General features: G+C 35.4%; 1 protein-coding gene across 1 annotated transcript in view; it reads right to left on the reverse strand.

Moving 5' to 3' along the window:
• Nucleotides 1–25,765, reverse strand: part of ccser1 (coiled-coil serine-rich protein 1) — a 123,964-nt gene that overhangs the window by 93,330 nt on the left and 4,869 nt on the right. The window contains exons 3-5 of the mRNA XM_052095168.1: nucleotides 20,510–20,694; nucleotides 7,885–7,975; nucleotides 5,825–5,930 (exon numbers count right to left, since the gene is read on the reverse strand). Of these exons, the coding sequence (XP_051951128.1) occupies nucleotides 5,825–5,930; nucleotides 7,885–7,975; nucleotides 20,510–20,694 (382 nt within the window). The remainder of the gene's footprint in view (nucleotides 1–5,824; nucleotides 5,931–7,884; nucleotides 7,976–20,509; nucleotides 20,695–25,765) is intronic.

Below are 25,765 nucleotides of genomic sequence, written 5' to 3' on the forward strand. Positions count from 1 at the left end.
AGATTTTGCCTTGGGATAATATATCTTGTCACTTAGCCAGGGTGTAGGATTATAGCCCATCAAACAGTGCATCCTCAACTCTAGCTGAGCTGACTCACAGCAGAAAACAGGCCTCCCAGCCAATGCCCATTAAAACATCTATACTTGCAGACACCTCCCATAATGGCACTATACCACAATCCCATGTATCTTTCAAGTCACTTCTGCCCAACCACTCTGAGTGATGAATTACACAATTATGAGAAAAAGTCAATTAATTCACTTTTCTCGGTTTCATTAATTTGTAACACAGGCTGAATTATTCCTGCTAGGAACAACATTTGTTTATTTAAGGGAAAAGTTTGCAGAAAAATTAAAATACGCCCTTATTATTTACCCCCTCATGTCGTTCCAAACCTGTTTGCGGTTGTATATTCTGTTGAACACAAAATTTAATGTTTATGCAGCTCTTTTCCATACAATATGTTAACTGTGACCACATATAGCAAGCTCCAAAAAGAACAGATGAACAGGTTCAGATTTCTGCTAAAAGACCAGCTTAACCAGCATGCAATACCCATGCTGGACTAGGCTTCTTTATAATGGTTAGTACTGGTCTGTTGCTGGTCTAGCTGGTGGACTAGCATAGTCATGCTTTTACTGACAATACCTAGCTGGTGGTCCAACATGGACTTTCTGATGAAGCTGGTTAAGTAAGTTTAAAAGCCTGGTGGGGACACCAGCTCTCCAGCATCCCATGCTGGGTGACCAGCACCCAAAATACAACATAAGTTTGTGACCAGCAATGCTGTTTTTTTTTCATCAGGTGTGACTCAAAGTCTTAAAGGGATAGTTCACCCAAATGTGAAAAATCTCTCATCATTTACTCACCCACATGCCATCCCAGATGTGTATGACTTTTTCCTTCTACTGAACATGATTTTTAGAAGAAAACTTCAGCTCTGTAGGTCCTCACAATGAAAGTTAATGGGTACCAATATTTTGAAGTTCCAAAAAGCAAATAAAGGCAGCATAGATTAATCCTTAAGACTCTATTGGTTAAATCCATATCTTCTGAAGCAATATGATACTGTAGGTTTGGGTGAGAAAAAGATAAATATATAAGTGATAGTAAAAAAGGACTTAAATATTAATCCATATCTCACCCATACTTATCATATCACTTCAGAATATATGGTTTTAACCACTGGAGTCTTATGGATTACTTTTATGATGCCTTTGTGCTTTGAGCTTCAAATGTTTGGTACCAATTCACTTGCATTGTAAGGACCTACAGAGCTGAAATATTATTCTAAAATCATCATTTATTTTCAGCAGAAGAACTGGGAGTAAATTATAAGAATTTTCATTTTGGGTGAACTATGCCTTTAAGACATTCAATAGTTTTGTATGAGGAACAGCCAGACATTTTAATCATTATTTACAGATGCTCTTCTTTACATAAACCTGTATTGGAATATAACATTTTATTGTATATTTAAAGCACAGAGCACACATGGAATATATTTTTATGGTTATTTTAAAGGAGTCATGAAATGCTCTTTTTATATATATAGTTTTATAATCTTCCATGAGGTTTCTTTTTTTTTTTTTTTTTTTGCATTAAAACGGTCATAATTTAGTAACATTTGATTATTTTCCAATATGTTTTTGGCCCTCTGTCTGAAACACACTGTTTTGGCAGCCTAAAGCCATAGCACCATGTCACGTCAACGGATGTGCCCAGTGTCAACAGCGTGTCAGCACCACCATAAACCATTACACAGTCATGACATATGAAATATTCATGAATGAAACCGTTTACTCATGGTTTTTGTGATCAGTGTTTTTAACTGCCCTATTCTTAAATAACAGAGAGAGCTTCTCTTCATGAGTTGCATCTTTTAAAAGCGGCCTGAGATATGCATCAAGTGATCAAAGACGTCTGTCTGTGCATGTTTAAGTAGAAAAACATTTAAATCCAGACAGGCACATGAAGTTGTCCTGTCTAAGTCCACTGAGGATGACAAACAGGGTGAGTAAATATTAAAAATGTTCACTTTTGGATGGACTATTGCTTTTAATGTTCTTGCCACTACTGCACTATGCCATGTGACAAATAATTAATAATGAAATAAATTATAGCAGAATAAATAGCATCAGCAAGAGTGACAATGAATAAGAATAATCCTTGTCAATCACAAGGTCGTATCATAGTACAACGTGTGAGAGCATTAGCATTGATGAGAACAGAACACAGAGTTTCAAGGTGCCATAAATTCAGAAAATGCATGGTGAGATTCGTCGGATGCAACATAAACCAAAACAACACTGACTTGTGGGGCTACAGAGTAGAAATCTCATTCAAAACTAAGTCAAAGACATCAAGACAAGGTCATTCAATCACCACCTGCTGACAAGGCAAAAATATGTGTTCTGGAAGCAGCACAGCTTTTATGAGGGATTTGGTAGCTCAAATTTACAATAAAATGTCATCACAATATTGTTCTTGAAATGTAATTCTCATAACCATTCTGCAATTAAAGGTAATATTTTCTTTGGCACTGAGCTGCTGCCTTTAAACATTAAACCCTCTACTTTTGTAGAAAAACATTTAAAATACTTCATATAGAGAACATGCACTTTTAGAGTACATTTTGTAATAATTTCTATATAAACATTGTATTTTGGGTTATGCACCAAAATGACTAAATGTCATATCCCAATACAGGTATGGAAATGTATCTCTCATAACCCTTCTGTAATTCAAGATAATACTTCCTACTTCGACTTCTGCACTGCAGTGTTTCTTTAAAACATTTGACTTGAGTAGAAAAAGTAACAATTAATCACATATTCAATGCAGTTAAAGGAACAGCTCGCTAATTTTTTCAATGTAAATCTGGTTGCCCGTTGCATGTTCATGAACGCTATGAATACGCTCATTCACAGAGTTCGCATGAGAACTTGTGTTGTTTAGCACTAAAAGCACCACAAGTTATGTTTTGGATTAACTATGCTTTAATGTTATTCTAGCTCATGCTCTAAACATATAATAAAATGTCTTATTCCAATATAGGTTTATGTAATTCCCCTAACCTGGCTGGAATTCAAGGTAATATTTACAGTGTTGCTTTTAAACTTGTGAAGAAAAAGTGACAGTCAATTAATTATTACATGTAGGTAACATGCAGCAGTTGTAGAGTACATTCTGTAATCATTTCAAAATGAGCCTTGTCTATTTTGGGGCATGCTCCAAAAACTATGCAAAAAAATTATAAGGTCAGGAAATGTATTCAATTTTCTAGGCTAATTTCCATGCTACTATAATTTGCTCTGTGTCCACATGGGATTCAATCAGTTTTGAAATTACTGTGCTGTCATTATGCAAGATGATGAACCTGCAAGTCAGAGTAGACTTTCCACTTGTAAGAGAATGTTATCTAACTACACAAAACACTGGCGAAATCAATGCTTATTTCACTCCATCCAATGAAAGATTAAAAAAATAAAAATTGAAACAGTGGATGAAATGGGACTTCTTATACGCTGTATAACATTATTGTATAACTGTATAAATCCAGTTAATCTCACATCAACATCATTATGACATTATTTCTCAGCAAACTAGTCAGCATCTAAATGCTGTAGGTTACTCGATACATCAGAAATGCCTCAAAAAAGTCTGGTCTATTATTAACTTTGGTCTATCACCTCAGAGTTGCAAGGCTAAAGTTGTGTTCTGTTTCACAGAATACTACAACCCCACAAATCAGTTATTTATAAAGACTCAATAGCATTTTGTTATTTCCATTTAAGTGGTTCTCAATTGGTGGGTTGTGAATAACAAATGGGTTCCAAATAGGGTGGTCGACATATAATACAAATAATTAAAATTCAACCAACCTATAGTTAGGAGGTACCAATACGTTCACTTGTAGTGAGGATAAACATGGTTTGTACAAACCACAATGTGAATTACTGGCTGCCACAATTCATATTAATAATTTTTATTTTACATATTAACTATCCGAATTTCAAGTTGATCAAATCCAGTCACAAACTCCCAGGGAAACACACCCTCGCATTCTAGAAGCTTCATGACATATGTAAGCAAACATTGATATGGGAATGTAGAGCAGAGGAGGGCTGGAACGACGCACACCCAGTCCCCAATCAGCCTGATGGGGCACGAGAGGGATAAGGGCAGCCGGAGACGACAGTTCGAGCGAGAGAGAGACAGAGAATTACAGGCAGCTGTCCTTTGTGCGGTTATGTTTGTGTGTTTTTGGTTTAGTTGATCATTAAAATATTATTTTTATTGTCAAGCTGGTTCTTGCCTCCTCCTTTCCCTTTAACTGTGTAACAGGGAACTTTGTGCTGATGTTGCTGCTGCTACTCTGTTCCGAGTCGTGAAAGACATGGGACAAACACATCTGAGTGCTGTCTTGGGTTGAAGACATGGCCAGTATGGCATCTAGCGACTGTAATACGAGGTTGAGTGGCATTAAAAATTAAACTCTCCTTGAGTGCTTGTTCATAATCTTCATTTCATGAGCTTCGTAGCCCCTGCATGCTCCATTTCCACTGGCTGCTCACCTTATGACTTACCATTCAGAGCTAAAATGGCATTAAAGTTGTGTAGTGTAATTCAGCCTTGACATCTTCTTTTCCGTTCCATGGAAAAAAGAAAGTTATGTGGGTTTGGAACAACACGAGGGTGAGTAAATGACAGTTGTCATTTTTGGGGGAACTATCCCTTTAAGGACATCTTGTTTACCATTCTATGATCAACTGGATTGAGTCACCACTCAATGTCCAATACAAAATAGGGATTCCTGAAGCAAAACCAGTTTAGAACTAAAAGCATAGATGACCTTGAATCCATTCTAATACACTCAACTTCACTGGCAGATTTAGAAGGCAAGTAATGTTCATGAGCTTCTTATCAGTGAAAGATTTAACCTTAGGGGAACCGCAGGGATGCCTATTGTGAAGAAACAGGAAAGGCATTTGATGTGTGTACGTACCCAACAATGATGTCTATTTCTCCCATTACAATGAACTAATTGAAAATTACAGAAGCATTTACATTAGAGATCTAACCATAGGAAGTGCAAAATGTTTCCTAACTCACAACAGACATGAGTGAGGATAAATATTAAATTAAATAAATGTCCTACCCTGCAGTTATGACAAATTGTTCCTGTTATTTTACAACAGTTAACAATAGTTTGTGTAAAATTCCCTTTATAACGTCAAAGTTTGGAATCATACTTTTAACTCAAATCTGAAGTGTGTATCTTTTTCAGTGTTAAAATACTTTCTCCTATCCCAGCATAATATGCAGTCAGTTGTAGGTTATTTTTATCATAAACTGTAAACACTGTGTCTCTGTGGCGCTTTAAAAATGCCTCTGTTTGTTTAGAGCGACCTGTCCAGCCTGAAACAACAACAACAACAACAACAACAACAACAACAACGCAACCAATGCTGTGATTTGGGGGCAGAACAGTTAGTTTTTCAATTCCATTCTAGTGCCAGTGTCACAGAAATTACATAATTTTTATTTGTTAAAGTCAACATGAAAATAAAGTTGATCCTACTGTATTTACTTCATGCATATTCTTTATTGTGCTCTTTGCACGATATTCCAAATAAAAAAATTAGAAGTCTGTGTATGTAATGTTTTATAAAAATTGAATAACTCGTTCCACCTCTGAAGCATCTTTTCTTTTCAGCAGACATCACAAATCCACTTACTTTTCAACCCTTCTTCATCAGTCAACATCAAATCAATTCCAATGGATAAAATCAAGTTCCTCCCTACATTTTCTTATTTTACCTGTGGGGGGGCTCTCTTCCAGGGGTTCGCTCCATGTGGGCCTCCAGGGGTGAATGCAGCAAGTTTAGACATGACACAAGGGATTGACTGGAATTCTCCCGTGAAGCTGTAATAGTAAACAAAAATAACAGCTTTTTAGAGAAGACAAGCTGCAGCTTCCACATTTCCTCTTAAATAAGATTTCAATGTTTCCACAGAAACAGGAATTTAATTAATGACGTTTCATTTGCGATATCTGGAGAAAGAAGAATTTAAAATTATTTTGATTCTGACTGATTCGTTAACCATTTCCACCAAACAGCTGAAAAAGATCACACTCAAAAGATGGATTTGCTTACAAAACTAACATCACTATGGCTTGCAAGCAAGTTCTACTCTACATAAGCTCTAAGAAAAGGCAATATAAAGTTGATGAAATAATTTAGAGCAGAGCACAAGTAGAAAAAAAAAATCTATATTCAATATAAAAATTTACAAGACTTTTACAGGCCTGGAAAACACAGTTCTACAATCCTTTGATACACTGCCTGAGCTGCATTATAAATTAAAATAATTGTTGCCATCTGAAACATTAAATCACTGCAATAATGATCCAATCATAGGCACTTATAGTTTTTCTCAATCACTTTGGCTCAATTTTCGAATTAGAATAATGTTTTTCAAAATATTAAGTTCAAATCTCTGAACAATTAGTTTCTTGTACACACCACATTTGAATTTCGTATAAGCAAACTGCACGTGTTTTGGCAAGTGTGCAAAAGATTAAGTACAATTGTTTACAATTTGCACAATTACTAAACGCACATGGCTTGCTGATCATAACTGATGAGTTGATTCTCAGTGAAATGGTCATGATCTTCACAACTTTTAAACATTTTTTCATCATGTGAGCCATCCTATTCTAAATTAGCCATTAAGTAATCAAATCTGTCAAACATAAATGTATATTCCATAAATATCCATGGCATTTTTCATTGCTGCAGGGTTTTTTTTTTGTTGCATGGATGTCATTTTGTGGCAATATTCTGTTCACTATATATGACTCTACATGTAAGAAATGTGTAAAAATGGACATGCAAATTCATTTTCTGTTTACATGTAACACATTGCTACAAGAATACATTTACTGTGTACAGTACAGTATTGACTTTTCCCAGTAAACTTACCTACTGTTGAAATTGGAATCTAAAAAGCTCAGTGTGATACACAACAGCATTCAGCTAGACAAAACTGAAATTCTTGTATAGTACAGTTAGTAGTCAGTGTCAACAAAAAGCAGAACAAAAGTGTAATTTGTATATAACAAACATTTCCAGGGTTGACTGGCATGGTGAAAAAACCATCTAAACATTTTCACCAGTACGGCTCACAAGATGACAAAAAATAAATATAACAGTTGTGAGAATTTTAGGACCGTTTAAAAAATAATTTGCCAAAGAGATCAAGAAAAACAAAAGTATTTTAATAGAAACATTTATATTAAAATAATTATATAAAATAATTCCAATCTCATATGCCTTTATAGTATCCAACCACCAAATCCAACCACCTCCAGGGGATGTTCATGCCAAAGTCTTTGAATAACATCATGCACAGGCACTACACTATATATTACTCATGCAATAGGACTGCTTTAGCAAATATCAGCAATGACATCTGCAGTGTTTGTGTCTAGAGGGTTTGCCTTTAGTCCATGTGCTGATGTAACTCCTCCCGAAAGATCAAAACATTAGAAAAATTAACATGACTACCCGTCTAATCTACACGACTGCATGCATACTTGCAAAACATAATAGGGTAATATTTTAAAAGGTATTACAATCTACGAGGTAGTTTAAGTCCATTTCGTCTAAAAAGTAGGGAAGCAAATTAGTCTTAATCTTTTTTTATCAATTGAAAAACTTATTTCAAGCAATCCAGCCATTTAAAGACTGTAATTACTATAAACAAGATATTCAGAGACTAAACAACATAAATATGAATGTGAGACAGACAGCATAAACAATGCTTGAGCACCGGAAGTGAAAGGAGAGAGCAGCTGGAATCTAGGAAATACAGACCATGGTGAGGTCGCTGGTCATCCGAGAGGTCAAGATCCAGCATCAGGTCATCTTCATCCAGCTCTGATGAGCCAAGATTATTCAAAACATCCTGTAAAGGGAAAGAAAAAAAAATCTCATGCAAATGTCAAGGTCAAACACATGTTCAAAAGTCCACACTGGAAAGCTGAGATTCAAAATATAATATTTAGAAAAATGTAAAACAAAGAAAGGTTATGATGTTAAATGAATAAGAACCATTTATGATTCTGCACGGATTCTCGAATAAGCAAATTTGTGACAAATGTTAACTCCTTTGTATGAGAGGTCAGATTTTTGGGCTTTCATTGCAGAACACAAGATGATGCTCTTTGAAACATTCTCCGATTATACTGGAATACATGGATCATCAGGTTTTGCACAAGCCCAAGGAGTCAATGCCATGTCTTAAAGCTAAATTGGGACAAACCAAATACTAAGAAATTTGGAAATTAATGTCAAACTGAAAAATGTAATTTGCAATCAAATTATGCTGATAATATAATTTGTAATGAAAAATAAAAGTGGAAAAATGTAAGAGATGCATTTTCAACATTTGCATCTCAGTTATTTGCTAGGTATTAATATTGTATAAGATTTTGATAATATTGAGGTATTTGCTCATTTAGATTCCACTTAAAAGCATTTATTTACAGGTACCAAAAACAATTGACTTTCTTAAATTCAGCCCAAACCTCCAGCTGCGTTTCACAGGCAGCTTGTTAAACCGAGATGACAAGAGGATTTAATTTGATTCAAAGAGACCGCCTCCACAGCAACCCTTTTTCACATCCAACTTAATGGTGTTAAAAATCCCACAGTGTATACAAGAAGCAGGATATGTGGATATCGCTCAAACCAAATGTCTTTTGCACGGCTTTGGCCGATGCCTTTCAAAGTGTCACACTGCCATCTTGTGCGCAGTATGAAAAAACAGCTTTTATGATTTGAAGGAACAATTCAGCTAACAATTGTCATCATTTACTCAATCCAGGCATAACTGTCTTTCCTCCATGGTAAACAAATGGAAATGTCAGGTCAAATGTTATCCTTAGTCACCATTCACTTTCATTGCATCATTTTGAATGAAAGTTAATGGTGACCGAGGCTGACATTCTACAAAGATTATTTTGTATTTAACAGATGAAATCAATTCATTTGCATTTGGGTGAGTAAAGGGTGAGTAAATAGTGACAGAATTTTCATTGTTGGGTGAACGATCACTTTATAAGATTGTAAGAAATTATAATATAACAAGTTAGCTCATTTGTGCACACAAGCTGGAAAAAACTAATAAAGAATCAGCCGAGCGTGAATATGAGTTTTTGAGGAAAATCTTATTTAAAAGTGCATATAAAAGACAAAAAGGCAAAAGTGCAGCTATTATGTCCTATTAAAGTGGAGAAGTGCAGCTCTGTGGCTAATTAAGCAGGACAGAGTACAGGACTGGATAGTGCATCTGAAGAGAAGTGCCTTGAATTTGACTTTGCTAGAAATTAAAGGGTCACTGGGCACCAAATTAAGACATACAGTATATTAAACGGTGTGGCCTTTTCCTCTGTGAAATATCAAAATGCTAAATTACAAAATGAGCATAATACATCACTACTGTAATGATCTTATTAATATTGATGAAGTGCAAGAGACCAGTTTAGACACCTTATTTAGATATATTAAAAGAGGAACAGTATAATAAGTAATGATTCAAAAATGTCCTTGTAAACATAAATGTCCAAAAACAGGTAGTGTTTGTGGATTACGCTAATGGTCTCGATCAATCTGGTAACCATTCACAGACACCAAAGTTATCATCATTACAGTTCCCCTTTTGTATGTGACATTTATGAAACGGTACATCTGAAATCAATGACACCATAATAATTAACAAGCGTGTAGCAACAAATAATGTGTTTACAACAAATAATGGATCTTATTGGAGCTGCGGCCTCTGTCAAATGTTGTAAAGACAACACATTTGGAATTAAGCATCTTGTTTAGTTGATCTAAACATACTCAAACAAAACTCTTAAATATACTTCAACGATCCTATTTCACAAACTTTGCAAACTCCAATGCAGGCAATTCTACCAACTAGTTTTCTTTGGTGCTGGCCATCTGACAAAAAATCTGAGCTGAATCATAAATGCCCTGGAGATGGTAGATACAATTTACTGCTAAACGTAGCAGCAAGGGCACATAGCACATTTCATTGTCCACAACTACAGTAGCTGTGTTATGAATTTGACAAATAAAACTTAGAACTTATACTTTGATTGTATTTTGTGTGAGTATAGTGCTGTTTCTGATAAAGTGTAGTATATGTCACCAGAGGCAGATGGAACAATTTATGCTGCAAAAACTTGTACTACAAAGCTGTTTAACATTGTTTTGTGAAAAGTGCTATAATAACTTGCCTCCACAGAACAATAATCAAAAGTAAACACTAGGCACCAATGTGTTATCATTTTAAAACCATTGATTTATCAGTTATAAGCATGAAAACACCAATATGAAAAATGATAGTTGAGATATAATTAAATCGTAACAAACTTTGACTAAATAGACATCAGTATCCATTAATGCTGCATGATTGATTTAAGATTGAAATCTCAAAAAAGCAAAGTTTCTGCATTCAGTGCTTCAGTCAGTGTGAGCAAGTGGCGCCCTCTAGCGGTGTGGAAGGCATTATCCATTATTACCCTAAACTAAAGAATTTGAAAGGGGGTTTTGTTCCTTTAACATTTTTATTTTTCCATGATGTGGTTGACATTTCCATGGAATTGCCCAACATATGCATAGTATGAATTTGTAATTCTCTTTCATATACAGCACATACATGTGAAATTTGAGTTCTGTTGTTTTGAACTCCATACACAGAAGTGCAAAAAAAAAAAAATTAATTAAGTAAAAAATAACCTTTTTGATATCGATCACCATGTTATCATATTTAGATTTTATTTATTTTTTTATTGTGTCTCTCTTAAAATGTTTGGCTTGTCATGTGTTCAACAGATCCAATCCATGTTCAATGAAAATTATTCATCTTTGTAAAATTTAAAGCATATTTCCAAAGGAAAACAAAATAACAGACAAAATAAAGCATGTGGAAAGTATTTTGCAAATCATACAGGACAAAAATGTTCATATCAGTGCATCACCACTAAACCCTAAAAAAAATAAAAATTAAAAAAAAGAACAAACAATATTAAAATGGAAAATTTAAAACCAAAATACAAATGAAAAAGATTAAAAACTAGTGACATTTTCAAAACTATAGACCGCTTTTGACGACAAAACCAGAAAGAAAAAATACCAGAGTCTTTTTTTTTTCTCAAATGTTTACTTCTGAGGGATTGAGGAGGTGACAGAGAGCTGACATTTGATATAACTCATTCTCCATCTCTCCACTTTCCAATTGATTTTTCTGATCTTTTCATATCAGTGTCGAGAAAACATGCTTTACTCATTAATGCGGTATCCAGAAGCCCTTGTAAAAAAGGTCAAAATAGTTCAATCACAATGTAAACAACTTTTCCTCTCTTGGTATTTCAGTAATTGCTTAAAATACACATCCCTGTGAGAAAATAAACATATAGAAGCACCATTTCAGTAGAAAATCTAACAGGTTAACACAAACAGGTTATGTAAGGACACCCTCAGACATGAGACATTCAAAAGTGTGCTGTGCTGCTTACAGAGGCCAAATAAGGTTGTGAGAAAACATGTTTCCACAATTCTACCCTACAATTCAAAATGCAAATTCTCTGGCAAAACTTTGGGTTTAAAAATCGAATTGGGTCTCATAGACTATGATCTGTACTGTGAAAGACGTGATGGACTCCACTATGCTCAGATTCAGAGAAAACAGTGTGAGACTACCACTTTAACGTCACATTTCAAAAGAGAAAAGACAAATATGCATATAAAAGTAATTATACCACATAGTTACTGTACATTTTTACAGCCATGAACAATAGTAAGCTACTGGTTTTACATCAGTGTTAAAGCTGAATTGGGCAGGTTTTAAAAACAATGAAGCTACAGACACAATCTCAATTGAACAATGAAATAACAACGCCTCGTTCAAATAATGCCTCATTTGAAGTTGGGCTGCAACAAACAATTATTTTGATAATCAACTAATCTAACGATTATTCGACTATTCGGTGATTATTGCAACGATTAATTATTAGCTCATAAGTGACTATTCAGCTTTGCCCAGAGTTAAAAGGTTATATTAAAAGTGCTTACTAAAAATAAAGATGACAAATTCATCTTTTAAAAATACCTCAAAATGACATTCACTGAATTACAAGGAAAACAAATAATTGGATATTTATTAATTAAATTCATAAAAATAAAAATCACTGCAAAAACTCGTGTTGTTATCAAGTGTCTAATTTTCAATTTAAAATGATCTAAAAATCATATAAAATATGCTAGAAACACAAGATATTTAGAATTGATTTCCGATAATGTATCTTGAGTATAAGATTACAAAGATTACAAAAATGGGAAATTACTGTAGTTCCTCAAATGTTAATGTTTGAAGAATACCCAAACCAGCAAATGGTACACTTCCCTTGAGAGTAGTAAACACAACTACAAATCTTCACTTCCACAATGGAACACTTCCCTTTTACAGCCTGTCTTTGTGTTTACACAAATCTAACAGCAGCAGAGAAGTAATGCAAAGTATCCACATTGCAACATTGTGTTAAATTAAGAGCAAGTTTCTTTTACAGTCACAAATTAAGATGACAAAACCTGGTAACAGTTAACAATAAGGTTCTATTTGATAGCATTGGTAAATGTATTGGGTATCATGAACAATGAACAATTTATACATTTTTCACCATTTATAAATCTTTGTTAATGTTGATGTATGAAAATACAATTGTTCATTGCAAGTTTATAATGCATTAACTTAATCAGAGCATGTGAGCGTTCTGGGAGCGGAGCGACCAGCATTTCTCTGGAGCAAGGAGCGTGTTTCACGAGACTGCGTTCAGCCCTGCTACAGCTACTCACAAGGTGATCACTTTCCACTCCTTCCAGAATGCGCTACATTTCTCATGAGGCTGCATCAATATGTGTGTGCTTCTACACTGCTAAATATCTGGTGTTAGTGGCTGTATTAGGTCCAAGATTTTAAACAGAGTGGATTATCAGAGACAGCGTTTAAACTCGGTGTGATTCACAAGCTGATGGTGACAGGGGTCGATTTCAACAACAGACTACAGTGAGGTGAGAGCACAGAGGCAGTTTAAAATACAGATTATTTTCCCAGACATACATCTGTAAAGTAAAATAATTTTATTAGGCAACAGTGGACATCTGTAAGGTTTAGATTCACACGGGATAAGCAATGGCTGTATAAATCCCATTGATGAGTGTGTCGACTGCATTTAGACTGCTGTCATGCATAACTGACACATCAGAAGCTGTGCTGATTAATTATGAAGAATTAAACGTGCATATGTTATATCTGGGATTATTAGAAGAAATTTACTTTAATATCTGGCAAAACACAACAGAACTGGTTACATTAGCTAGCTAGTAATCCTACAGTATATTCTTCAATTAAAAACACAGACAATCTTTTCAAATTATGCACATTTTATTTGTCCCTCCAGAAAATATTTAGCGAAATGCGGGGCTCAACATATTTTTCCCCATTCAATGTGCTCAAATCTAGGGATGGCACCGATCTGCTAACCGGATCGGGTATTGGTCCGATGGGTCCAATCCAAATCAGATACCACATGTTGGTCATTGACATTACAGTCAAGCTCAAATAATTACATAAATAACCTTCAAATCACCATTAAAGTAGTCCATAAACTTGTGCATTTTATTCAGGCTCTTACAGTCCTCCAAAAGCTTTGTGAATTGCAAACAAACACGCGCAGAGGCTCAGAGATCCGCCTATAACATGCATTGAGAACGGCATCCGACAAGCATTTTACCAGATACTGAATGAGATATTGATATTGATTATACTACTGTGAATTAGCCTACAAACAAACACTCAAAAACACAGATTTCCTGGAGCGCTCAGTGCTAAACTTTCAAAATAAAAGCATTACAAAATTACAAATGAAAATGCATCACAAATGTATAGTAGTAGTAGTAGTAGTAGTAGTAGTATTCGTATTGGAATTACAAAATAAAACTAAAATGAAATAAATAAGAGAGAAAGCGAGAGAGCGCGAGAGAGAGATCTGAAACCATTTACAAGTCCAGATATGTAAAGAGAATTGGCTTCGTTTCTACTGAAGTTTTCACAGGAATTATTTATATTTTTGTTGCTGCATCCTGCAGACTAGTTAACAATAAAATGTTGCACGTGCTTTTATGTAAAAAAAAAAATTGTTTTCCTATTTTATAATGAAATAATGTATTGTTATTTACACAAAGAGTACTCCCAATCAGTTCAATACAGTGAATTACAGACATTCTAAACTCAATAAGAAAAAAACACTGGTCTCAGAATCGGCTGATACTGTTAGTTCAGGTATCTAAAGAGAAAAAAATGGTATCGTTCCATCCCTACACAAATCACAAAAGTCCTTTTCTAATTTTCCTAATAAAAATAAATAATGCTTGTTTGTTTCTCATTAATCATTCCAAACGCAACAGACAGCATTAGAAAAAGTTTTGAAGCATGTCTAACATTTTCTGGTGTATTCTCTTGCTCTCAGGAAGGAGACGCATACATATTTCCGGGAGATGAACGTAGTTTGGTGCGAAAAGTGCAAATCAATCCCACAGCAACATCAAAAGGACCTTGTGAAGATGTTGAAGGAAAGAGGTAGACAAGTATCTATATCCACAGTAAAACAAGTCCTATATCGTCGTAGCCTGAAAGGCTGCTCAGCAAGGAAGAAGCCACTGCTCCAAAACCGCAATTAAAAAGCCAGACTACAGTTTGCAAGTGCACATGGGGACAAGGGGGGTGGGTTACATTCCCGTTGAGAACCCCTGAGTTATGCCACTTTTCCACTGCACATTACAGTACAACTCGACTCTACTCGCTTTACTTTTCTGAGGTTCCTTTTCCACTCCTGTTTAGTGCCGCCACAACATTGGTGGGATTATAGGCTGATCATCATAGTTGCGGCGCCTCTACTGGCGTGACATCTTAAACGCAACACAAAACAATAACACAATTGCTAGCCGTTAGCTATTAGCTCATTGTGCTGCATAAAGCATTTGTTGCATGGTGATTTTACACAAGTGTAACAGTTAAATTGGCCTGGTTGTTTTACAAGCAAGCTTCCAGTAGCTGGTCAACTAAATAAAGTGAAGCTTTCAAGCAGAGTAAAGAGTTAACGTACCATTCTCCATCGTGGAGTCCAGGGCATTCTCTCTCCCATTTCTCGCCAGTCTAGATAGTGTCCATTTGGTCGAACCATTTCCACTTTTCCTTGATGGTTCTGTAGTCACTTTTTTCACAACTTTTCCCTACACTCTAGGAAGGTCCGGTGGTAGCCAGGTGTGGCCAACAGCTGAGACACTTCCTGTAAGACTTTTTTGTTTCGCTTGTCGCGAACGAGAGTCTTATTGACCACGGCGTGGTTTTGTGCACAGCCATTTCTTTTTACAATTTGAAAGTCACGTGAACAAATAATACTGCTACTGCTTTAGCTAACTTTAAAACTAGCGGGTTGATGTCCCATGTCGCAAATCCAGAGACGCTGGTAGTGACAATTCTCTCTGACCAATCAGTGATCTGCAGGGTTTTCACGTCACATTTAGTAACAGCTCGGCTCGCTTGGAACCTTGACCAAGGTGGTACTAAAAAAAGTACAAGGTACCATTCACAGTGGAAAACCACCAAAAAGCGAGCAGAGTCGAGTAGAGTTGTACCGTGCAGTGGAAAAGCCATGCAGGATTCACTGGCTTTTTACGTACATGTCAATTCGCATGAGAGTAGTATAACCGGGGTTATGTTTACTGTGTTAGTAGGTAAGAGACGCTATTATCTTTACAGCACGGGAACACGTAGTCCACAAAAATTCCAGAAAAATTACTGACATGAACAGTTAGCATGGGATTACAATAAATGAGTAGCTCTGGTAATTAGGCTGTTACATTACCCCCTGTCCCCATATAAGTTATCCACATCCAAATAGGACAGAGAGAAGGTGGCTATTTTTTTTAAGTATTAATAAAGTATTATTGTTGTTTTTGCCGGTTTGCATTCTTCATGCATATCACCACCAACTGGGAGGGGCGGAGATATTATTTTAAAAACTGACTTTAATATTGATGTTTCTCATCCACACCTATATATATGGAGTGGTGGTGGCATAGTGGACTAAAGCACATAATTGGTAATCAGAAGGTCACTGGTTCGATCCCCACAGTCCTTGAGCAAGACACTTAATCCAGGTTGCTCCGGGGGGATTGTCCCTGTAATAAGTGCACTGTAAGTCGCTTTGGATAAAAGCATCTGCCAAATGCATAAATGTAAATATAAATGTATATTATAGCTTCTGAAGACATGGATTAAAATACTGGAGTCATACGAATTACCTTTAAGCTGCCTTTATGTGCTTTTTGGAGCTTTACAATTTCAGTACCATTCTCTTGCATTGTATAGATGATCAGAACTGAGATATTCTTCTAAAAACTTCCATTTGTGTTCAGCAGAATAAAGAAAATTATACATATCTGTGATGGTTTCAGGGTGAATGAGTAAATGATGAGAGAATTTTCATTTTTGGGCATTTCATTCTGAAATTAGAATGTGGGCTCACATATCTCATACATAATCTGACACAGTAAAAAACATACTAACAACTAGATCCTCAAAGATACAACAGGCCAAGAGTCCAAAATATTCTACAGCATGTGTTCCTTATAATTTTCCATTCCTGTTGACATTATCCAGTTGACAAACCCTCGATCAGACATGCTGCCTTCAGGAAATAGGCTCTACTAAGAACAACTGCCAAACAGGATAAGTAAGTGGAATGCCCCGATCAGCCTAGAGTTACGGTAAACCTCAATCACAAATTTTGCATGGCATATGATCAGATTATAAATTAGCAATGTCACATTTTCAAGCATTAAAGAACAATAACAGTATGTGGAGGTTTCATTCGCTTGTGGAAAACAAGAGCAATTAGTTTTGCCTCAAGCTGCGCAGGAGCAGGCTACATTATTCACAAACAAAATAAATGTTTATATTACTGTGGTACCTAGTCGAAGTATTGGAATTTTGTTTTACATTATAGGTTGGACCCAAAATAAAATTTTCCTTTATATGGTCAACATGAAATCAAAATTAATAATATTTCATATCTTAATAAGCATTCCTCATCTTAATGCTAATTATTAATTTGTGCACGTTAAAAGAAAAGTTTACCCGATGATGAAAATTCTACCATTATTTTCTCTCATTTTGTTCACCCACATGCATGACTTTTCTTCTGGGGAACACAAAAGGAAGAATTTTAGGATGTCCTGTCTGCCAATTTCAACACAATGCAAGTTAATAGCGACTCAAATAAAAAAAAATAAAAAAAATGGGACAAAAAGCCCCATTTTGGCCTTTGCGTTTCACTCATGAACGTGCCTACTGTATGCCTTCAGAAGACTTTGAATATGATGGATTTCACATGGACTATATTTATGGCACTTATGAGTCCTTTTTTAAGCTTTAAAGTGAGTCACTATCCACTGCCATTGTATTGAATTTAACGAATGAGACATTCTTTAAAATTCCTCCTTTTATATTTCGCAGAAAGAAAAAAAAACCTTCACACAGGTTAACATGAGGGTGAGTAAATAATGACAGAATTATCATTTTTGGATAAACTATTCCTTTATGAAAAACATTTAGTCTCTGTGATCCTTCACTAAAATGTAATTAATATCTCCACCTCCATTACGACTTTCCGGTTCAGCGGATGTCACCAAGCCCTCTTATTTTTCAGCCCCCTCAAACCACCTGGTTTCATTCTGGTATGTAACGCCCTCTTTTGCTTATCCAACCAATTCCCAATGTATAAAATAAATTCCCACCCTACATTTTTTTTTTTTTTTAATATCTGGTTTCACCTGGAAATATGTCACATTACGGCAGTAAAATGGGTTGTGAATGTGGTCTCATGCTGATTTTAAAGGGATAGTTCACCCCCAAAAAAGCATAATTTACTCACCCTCATGGCACCCCAGATGTGTATGACTTTCTTCTGCTGATCACAAACTGTAATTTTGAAGGTCCAAAAAGAATATAAAAGGTTCTTTTAAGATTCACATTCTTTGTGCATATCCCCACTTGGGCAGGGAGGTGAATGTATAGTAAAAGGGATTCAATGTTCTGGCCACTATTCACTTGCATTGCATGGACCTACAGAGCTGATATATTCTTCTAAAAATCTTTGTTTGTGTTCAGCAGAAGAAAGTCATACACATCTGGCATAGCATGCGGGTGAGTAAATGATGAGAGAATTATCATTTTTGGGTGAACTATCCTTTTAAGGGTTTGGAACATACATCTTAATTTTATTCAAGCTAAATTTATTCTGATTCATCTCTGAGCCCTACATTACCAATGATACTGCACTGAAATGATAACACAACTTCCTACATGTCTTCTTTAGTATGAGAGAGAGAGCTATACTGAAGTTTGGGCAATGGAACCTTTTGCAGATTGAAAGTGACCAATAACCACAGGGCCCTGCTGACCTGGTAAACTGGTGCGAGAGGATTTGTCTTTAATTACGCACTGGTTTTCCAAGACAGCTGCTTACGTAGATCAAGCAGACCAACGCAATCACACTTGATTATTTAAATGTGATCTTGAGCATATAATCTAAAATGTCTGTCGGATTAAATTTTTATAAAAATATTGTGTCATGCGAGGTTAGAAGCTCATTTTACTGTCACAGTTCATTGCCTCTGCAGACATGCTGGAACCCAGCAAGACTTCACATTTCATTTTTGACCAGATCCACCTTAAATACAGCAAGTTGAACTACTGATCAAATACCAAATGAGTTCAAAGTATCAAGCCCTTTCCACACATACAGTCCCGGTACTTCCCCCTTGAACTTTCTAGATGATAAATATAAAGAGGAACAGGAGACTTTGCCATCACACACACGCACACACGCACGCACACACGCACGCACACACGCACGCACACACGCACGCACACACGCACGCACACACACATGTTGTGTTTCCATGTTTTATGGGGACTTTCCATAGACATAATGGTTTTTATACTGTACAAACTTTATATTCTATCCCCTAAACCTAACCCTACCCCTAAACCTAACCCTCACAGAAAACTTTCTGCATTTTTACATTTTCAAAAAACATAATTTAGTATGATTTATAAGCTGTTTTCCTCATGGGGACCGACAAAATGTCCCCACAAGGTCAAAAATTTCGGGTTTTACTATCCATATGGGGACATTTGGTCCCCACAAAGTGATAAACACACGCTCACGCACGCACGCACGGCGCGCACGCACGCACGCACGCACGCACACAGATGTCATCTAGTGTCAATAATTTTTCATCTGAAGTTGTTTGTCAGTGAAATTCAATAGCAACACCAATGGAGAACACCAGGATTGGAGCTAAAATTTATTTAGGGCTGTTTTACAAAAAGTGTCTTAAAATATCTTACTTTATCTCTCCTCTCACTGCAGCTTCAGGGATGCAGCACCGCAGAAAAGATTTTAATCACACAGCACACGCTGAACTAAAACCGATTTATCAACAAGATCTTTTACAATAAAAGCTTTTATGACTCAACATAAAACTGTAATGAACTACTCACCCACTGACTGAAAAAAAAAAAAATCTTGATGCCAAGTTAACCACGTAGTAACAGACACGATACACTTTCTTTACGTAAATTAGATTTAGGAGGTTTATAATAAAATTTTAATAACCCACTATCAATAAACATCTTATCATTTATGTCTATTATCCCAGGAAAAATTAAAATGTAGTAATCCAGATATCACTTTATTTTCTGTATAGTCACAAAGTACGAATGGTAAAAAAGATGCAATGAAAAATCTAATGGTGTCTTCCGTAAAATTTAGGCAGCAGCTCTGTTCACCCCTTACACACAAATAATATGTAAAATGGGCAATATTCTTTAGATACTTTGCTGGATTTATGTTATTTCTGTTAACAGGACTGGAAACTTAGTGCAATCCTCTGAGTAGCAGGCTAGCAGCAACAAGTTTGGTTAGACATGGTGGCTACAAACTCTTCATGTTTCTCATTGCTTTGAGCATTATAGGTGTTTAACCGTAGCACCTCCCACAGTACCTCTTCTCTCAAAGTACCTACCTTAAAAAGTCAGTCTAAATGGCTAAGGGGAACTATAGTTCCTCATGTGCAAAAGCAATAAAAAGTACTAGTTCCGAGTAAGAGTACCTAAAAAGGGCTTTAGTTCCCGCAGAGGGAAAGGGCCAAATGATTCACCCAAAAATTTTAAGTCATCATTTACTTACCCTAATGTTGTTTCAAACCCAGATTACTTTTTGGAACAAAACGAGAGTGAGCAAATGATGACAACATTAAAACAAATAATTTGGTGAAATATATGCTCAACACTCACACTTACCAGACTACCCAGTTTGGAAGATGAGGAACTGGTTCTTTGTTTGGATAAAGGGTTTCCCTCCATGCAGAGAGGATCCCTGAGGTTGAGGTGAAGTCTGGGTCCTCCTGCACCTTCAGAGGCCGAACGTAAACGTCTCTCCAAACGCATCACCTCATGGTACGGGCTCATACTGCTGCACATGGACACTGTAAAGGATAAAGAACAGTGATGGTGATGAACTCGCCAACAGTGGCTATGTTATACATTACCTTAACATAAACCTTATCAGAATGGCTTGTAAATATAAATTAGGTGAAGAAACCACTGTTATGTAAATGCATTGACTTACTGTATTAAGTCCAATTTATTATTTGTAATTTACTGCTGTAGCTGTTGTAATTTACTGTCATATGTATGTATGTATGTAGCATTTGCCTGGTTTGATGTAGGTTAAATGCACTGTAGTTTCCCCAAATGAACCTATTTTGCTCACTGCCCTATGTGTAAAAATGACAATAAACCTAACTGCTTACCTAGATTACTACTTGTGAATTATTTCAGTTCACTGCCGATTGGTCGGCATACTGTAGACGCTACTACTGGCTCTTAAAGACACCGTTTTAATGCGGCTGGCTGCGAGTTGTGTGTGCGCCGGCCAAAACTCTTAAAACATAATGTAAAATTTCACATAAAGTGGGGGGACAAATTGTAATAACACAAGAAGCTCCACCCAAGTTAAGAATTATGAAGCAGTTGTACAAAGTATGCAAAAACCACACCATAAAAAGAGGGTTATATTTTATTAAAGCATTCATTAATAAGTTATTAACCAACATTACATAATACTTAACAGATTAGTAGTTAATGAGCCATCAAATATATTAACACAATTTTTATGAGATTTCATACATTTATGCATTTGGCAGACACTCATCCAAAGCAACTTACTGTGCATTCAAGGTACTGTATACATTTTTATCAGTTTGTGTGTTCCCTGGGAATACATTTGGAGCTATTTGAATGTACATTAACTAATGATCAGCAATAGCTTGCAGTCTGAACTGGACTTTATATTAGGTTGCAAGTCAAAAGCTGAAATAATGTAGCAAAGATCCTATATACACAAAGACGGTATCCTAGAAATGTTAAGCCTGGGGCATGACATAAAAATCCTCCAGTGCGTGAGATTTAAATAAAATAAATTTGTCCTGTCTCTTATATTAGATATCACATAATTATTAACATGGGCAGGTGAAACAGTCTAACAACGCTTCATGGGCTGCCTCATAGGCCTTCTTTGGGTCTAGATCAGTGCTAAAATCATAAATACTTGGAAGCCAAGTATTCATGAGGCAATCCACTTTTAATAATCAGTGCAAAGCTTACACTGATCTTCCATGAAAGTCCAAAACCTACAGAGTCACAAGAAATACTGCTCAGGAGGATACAAAATAATGATCACTGGAAAAATATTCAAAAGAGAACATCATGCAAAACCAACAAGCAAAAGATTCCACCAAATCTAAACTAGACCAGAAGATGGTCTGGCTTATGGCCTCTGCTTGTAAAGTCCAATTTGTTTAATGATACAAATCTGCTGCCAAAATAAATAGGAAAAAGAAATCTGACTAGAATCTTAGAAGCTATTTTAGATGAGCATTCAGACACCCTTCCTGCTCTTTTTCGAAATAACCAGGCATTTATGAATACAAAAAAAAATCTTAACGACCTTAAACAAAGAGTCCTCTTTGAAATTAATATTAATGAAATCACCCAGAACCTATAATTGTAAATTAATACCTACAGATGAGACTAGAATTCACTCCCTTCTGAAATAGGATCCGTAGGAGAAAGTAAAACAGGGAAGCCAATCAGGTCACAACGAGAGGAAATTCAATACAGCAGAGCATGGTATTTTTCCCAGAAACCACTAAGCCACAGGAATGCTGGAGTGAAAGCTCTAGCAATTTAACAGCATAATTTACACAGGTAAATCACAGGTCATAAGAAAAATGCAGCTTTTATTTGTATAAAAGTAACATTAGTTTTTGTTCATAAGATTAACAACAGTATTGACAAAAACATTTAAAAAAAAATATTTCCTTGGAGCTGTGAAGATAATCAGTTACACTCAGTTTAAAAGCAGGGTTCGGGTTACATGTTAGGGTACATGTTATGCAAACAATTCATAGCATACAGGAATGCTCAAATGTTGCTTTTATCAAAAATACGATAATGTGATATATTTGTTACACATATAACAAATGTATTAATGTGGCATTAATCATCCTGGTCTCATGGCAAGTCATAATAATAGTACAAATTGTAGAAGTTGACTTTTACTCTCGTAAAGAAAAGCGAACCAACGAACAATGTTATTACAATTGTTCGTAAGTGTAACCCCTAACACAAAGCTAAAAATCACTGTTGTGTACCAAAAAAAATGAGAAACAGAAGGGTTTTGAACGAGCATTTCTAAAAAAAAAAATAATAATCGAAATATAACCCCTTACCCAAACCCACAATCTAACTCCTTACCTGAACCTAAAACCATGATTTTAACAGGAAAATAACTTGTGGAATGGAAGGAAGAAAATATTGGGGTTTGGAATGAGACAAGTATTACTGGCTATTGAAACATGTGTATTGCAAAAAAACAACAAAAAAAGTGTGATTATAAACAACGACGAATGACCAAATTTTTTCACAGACATTTCTTTTCTTAAAATAAAGTGTTAAGTTAGGATATTAGATAAAAGTCAACGCCTGCATGATATCGATTTAAAATTCTGCTTCTTGATTGGCATGTATGGGAATGAAAGGCGCACCTTTTGGTCGTACAATATATTACGATTTGAAAATATCTTCTGAATTATTACAAGTTGTCATGAGACTATGTTGGTATTAATGTTATCAGATATTTGGGTTGGGTATCTCTTCAGCAGTATCTTACTGTTCAATCAACATTCCTTATAACACAGTTCTGTGAATAATTGATTATAGTAGTTTTGTGATTAAACTGTTTATGACCTTACTTTCATAAGGTTTATGCTAAAAAACTTTTAAAAAAAACTACAATGGTTTAAGCAAAAGAAACTTAAGGGAAAACATGTTAATTTTCTTACCTCAATAGCAGATGTTTATTAACCATAGAGTTAATTTCATTTTGTCAGATTTGTTTGTCAAGTCAAGCAAATATATTTTGTTGGGTTAACAGCTAAATATAACATCAAACTGCAATATTTATAGAATCAGTATCGGGAGGTCTGAAGCAATTCCCAGCCCTATTTTAAGTGTCACTTTTGAATTACTTTTACAGTATACTCCATTTATGAGCCGATGAGTTGAATAATTTGTGTTGGATAAGGAAGACAACCAAAATGAATAGTGTTGGGGGAGGTGATGGTCGTGTTGGGGCGGTGATGGTCGTGTCTAGAAGATATTCCTCAATCTGGGAAAATCTGGAATTATGTGGATTTGCTCTAATTCACTCAATTTTGTTTATTGTTTTAGATTTCTCTCAAAATAAATGACATTTTTCTTGTCAATAAATATATCGTTTCAAAAATGTTTAGGTATTTCTTCTGGAAAACGAGACAAAATACTAATTAAGAAAATTAGTGATGCACCAAAATGAAAATTCTTAACCGAATACAAAACAACACAATCTAAAATAAAACAGTGGAGATATTTTTTTCAAATGAAGTGCTGCATGACAGAGCATTATATATGTAAAATATTGCTTAAATATAATACCATAAGTCAAGGAGCTCCAAAAGGTATGCCCAACACCGGCTCTACAATTTCACATGCACTAGCATTTTACCCTCTGGGGTCGTTTCACGTCCTGCTGGATATTTTCGTCATTACAGCGGAAACAGTTTAAAATACTAATTTTTGGGTATACAGATAAGTGTAAGACATCATTAGAGACTATAAAGGGTCTACTTTTATTTGTGTACACCCACAATAACAACAAAATCTTGTGCTTTTGTAAAATAAAGAAAATAAAAAAGGTGAGCCTTCAGCAGTCTCAGTGTTCACGAGCATATTTCAGAAACACGTCGCAAAAATGAACTGAAACTCAGTGAATACTTATCACAGACATGACACACATGTCTAAAGAAAGCTTAAAATGTCTACTTCTAAATAAAACAATTCAAATTTAAAACAAATATTCTCCTGCAATGCAATCTGTTTGAAACAAAGCGATGTAAAGTTTTTTTTACCGGTTCATCTAATTATCTCTAATGTGATCACACCCACCAGCAGAGCGCGCCATTCATACGCTAATGTGCGGAGACGATCAGTGCAAATGTACACGCCACTGACGGTGAGATTTAATGTAAACACAACTCAACTTTTCTGCGTGTTTGTAACGATACACAGGCGATGAAACTCAAGGATATTAAGGAAGAGTTAACATTTTCCTCAGAATAAGAGCAGGACTCCGATGAATGTTTGTAGTTTGAAGAGAGATTTGATCCAGCTGAGGATTCAATTTCAGACGAGTAAGTCATTTAATTTTCTTTAGTTGACATGCTATGTTATATAAACATGTACATATTATACTAGTGGGACTGTTTCCAGACAGGATTCAGAGTATTGACATTTGAAATATGACTCCTAATAAGCAAGTTTTAGTTACATTGAAATGCTGCTTCGACTAAAGCAGGTATTTAAATTGTATGCTGTATGATATAAATATTATATGTAATACGATATAAAATTATATGAATGTTTAGAATATATTTGATCTAGTGTTTATGCTGCCTCATTATCATCAACATAGCTTGTGCTTGCGTGTTCAGGTTAAATGAGTAAAATGCACTTTAAATATGCCCATATTCGAAAATCTGCATATTATAATGATTTCTGAAGGATCATGTGACACTGAAGACTGCAGTAATGATGCTGAAAATTCAGCTTTGATCACAAATTGCCTTTTACAATATATTTAAATAGAAAGCTGTTCTTATAAATTGTAAAAAGAGTTCAGAAAATCAATGTTGTTTCCATTGATTTCCAAATCCAGTCTTAGTGAGCAGAAGAGACTTCTTTTAAATGGTAGTGTAGGTCTAAAATTAAATAGTCTTTATGTAAAGAAAATGTGTAGTCAGATTACTTATTTTAACTTAAAACTTGATTTTGATCATTAAGTCTCCACACATTCATTCTCTATCCCTCATTGATAGGCCCAGGGGAGGGGTCTTTTGTCTCTCAGGTGTGAATTACAATACATATTCATGATCATTCACGCCTCCTCGCATATTAACT

This window comes from Xyrauchen texanus, chromosome 27 (genome assembly GCF_025860055.1).
Source record: "Xyrauchen texanus isolate HMW12.3.18 chromosome 27, RBS_HiC_50CHRs, whole genome shotgun sequence".
In the NCBI taxonomy this organism is placed as follows: domain Eukaryota; kingdom Metazoa; phylum Chordata; class Actinopteri; order Cypriniformes; family Catostomidae; genus Xyrauchen; species Xyrauchen texanus.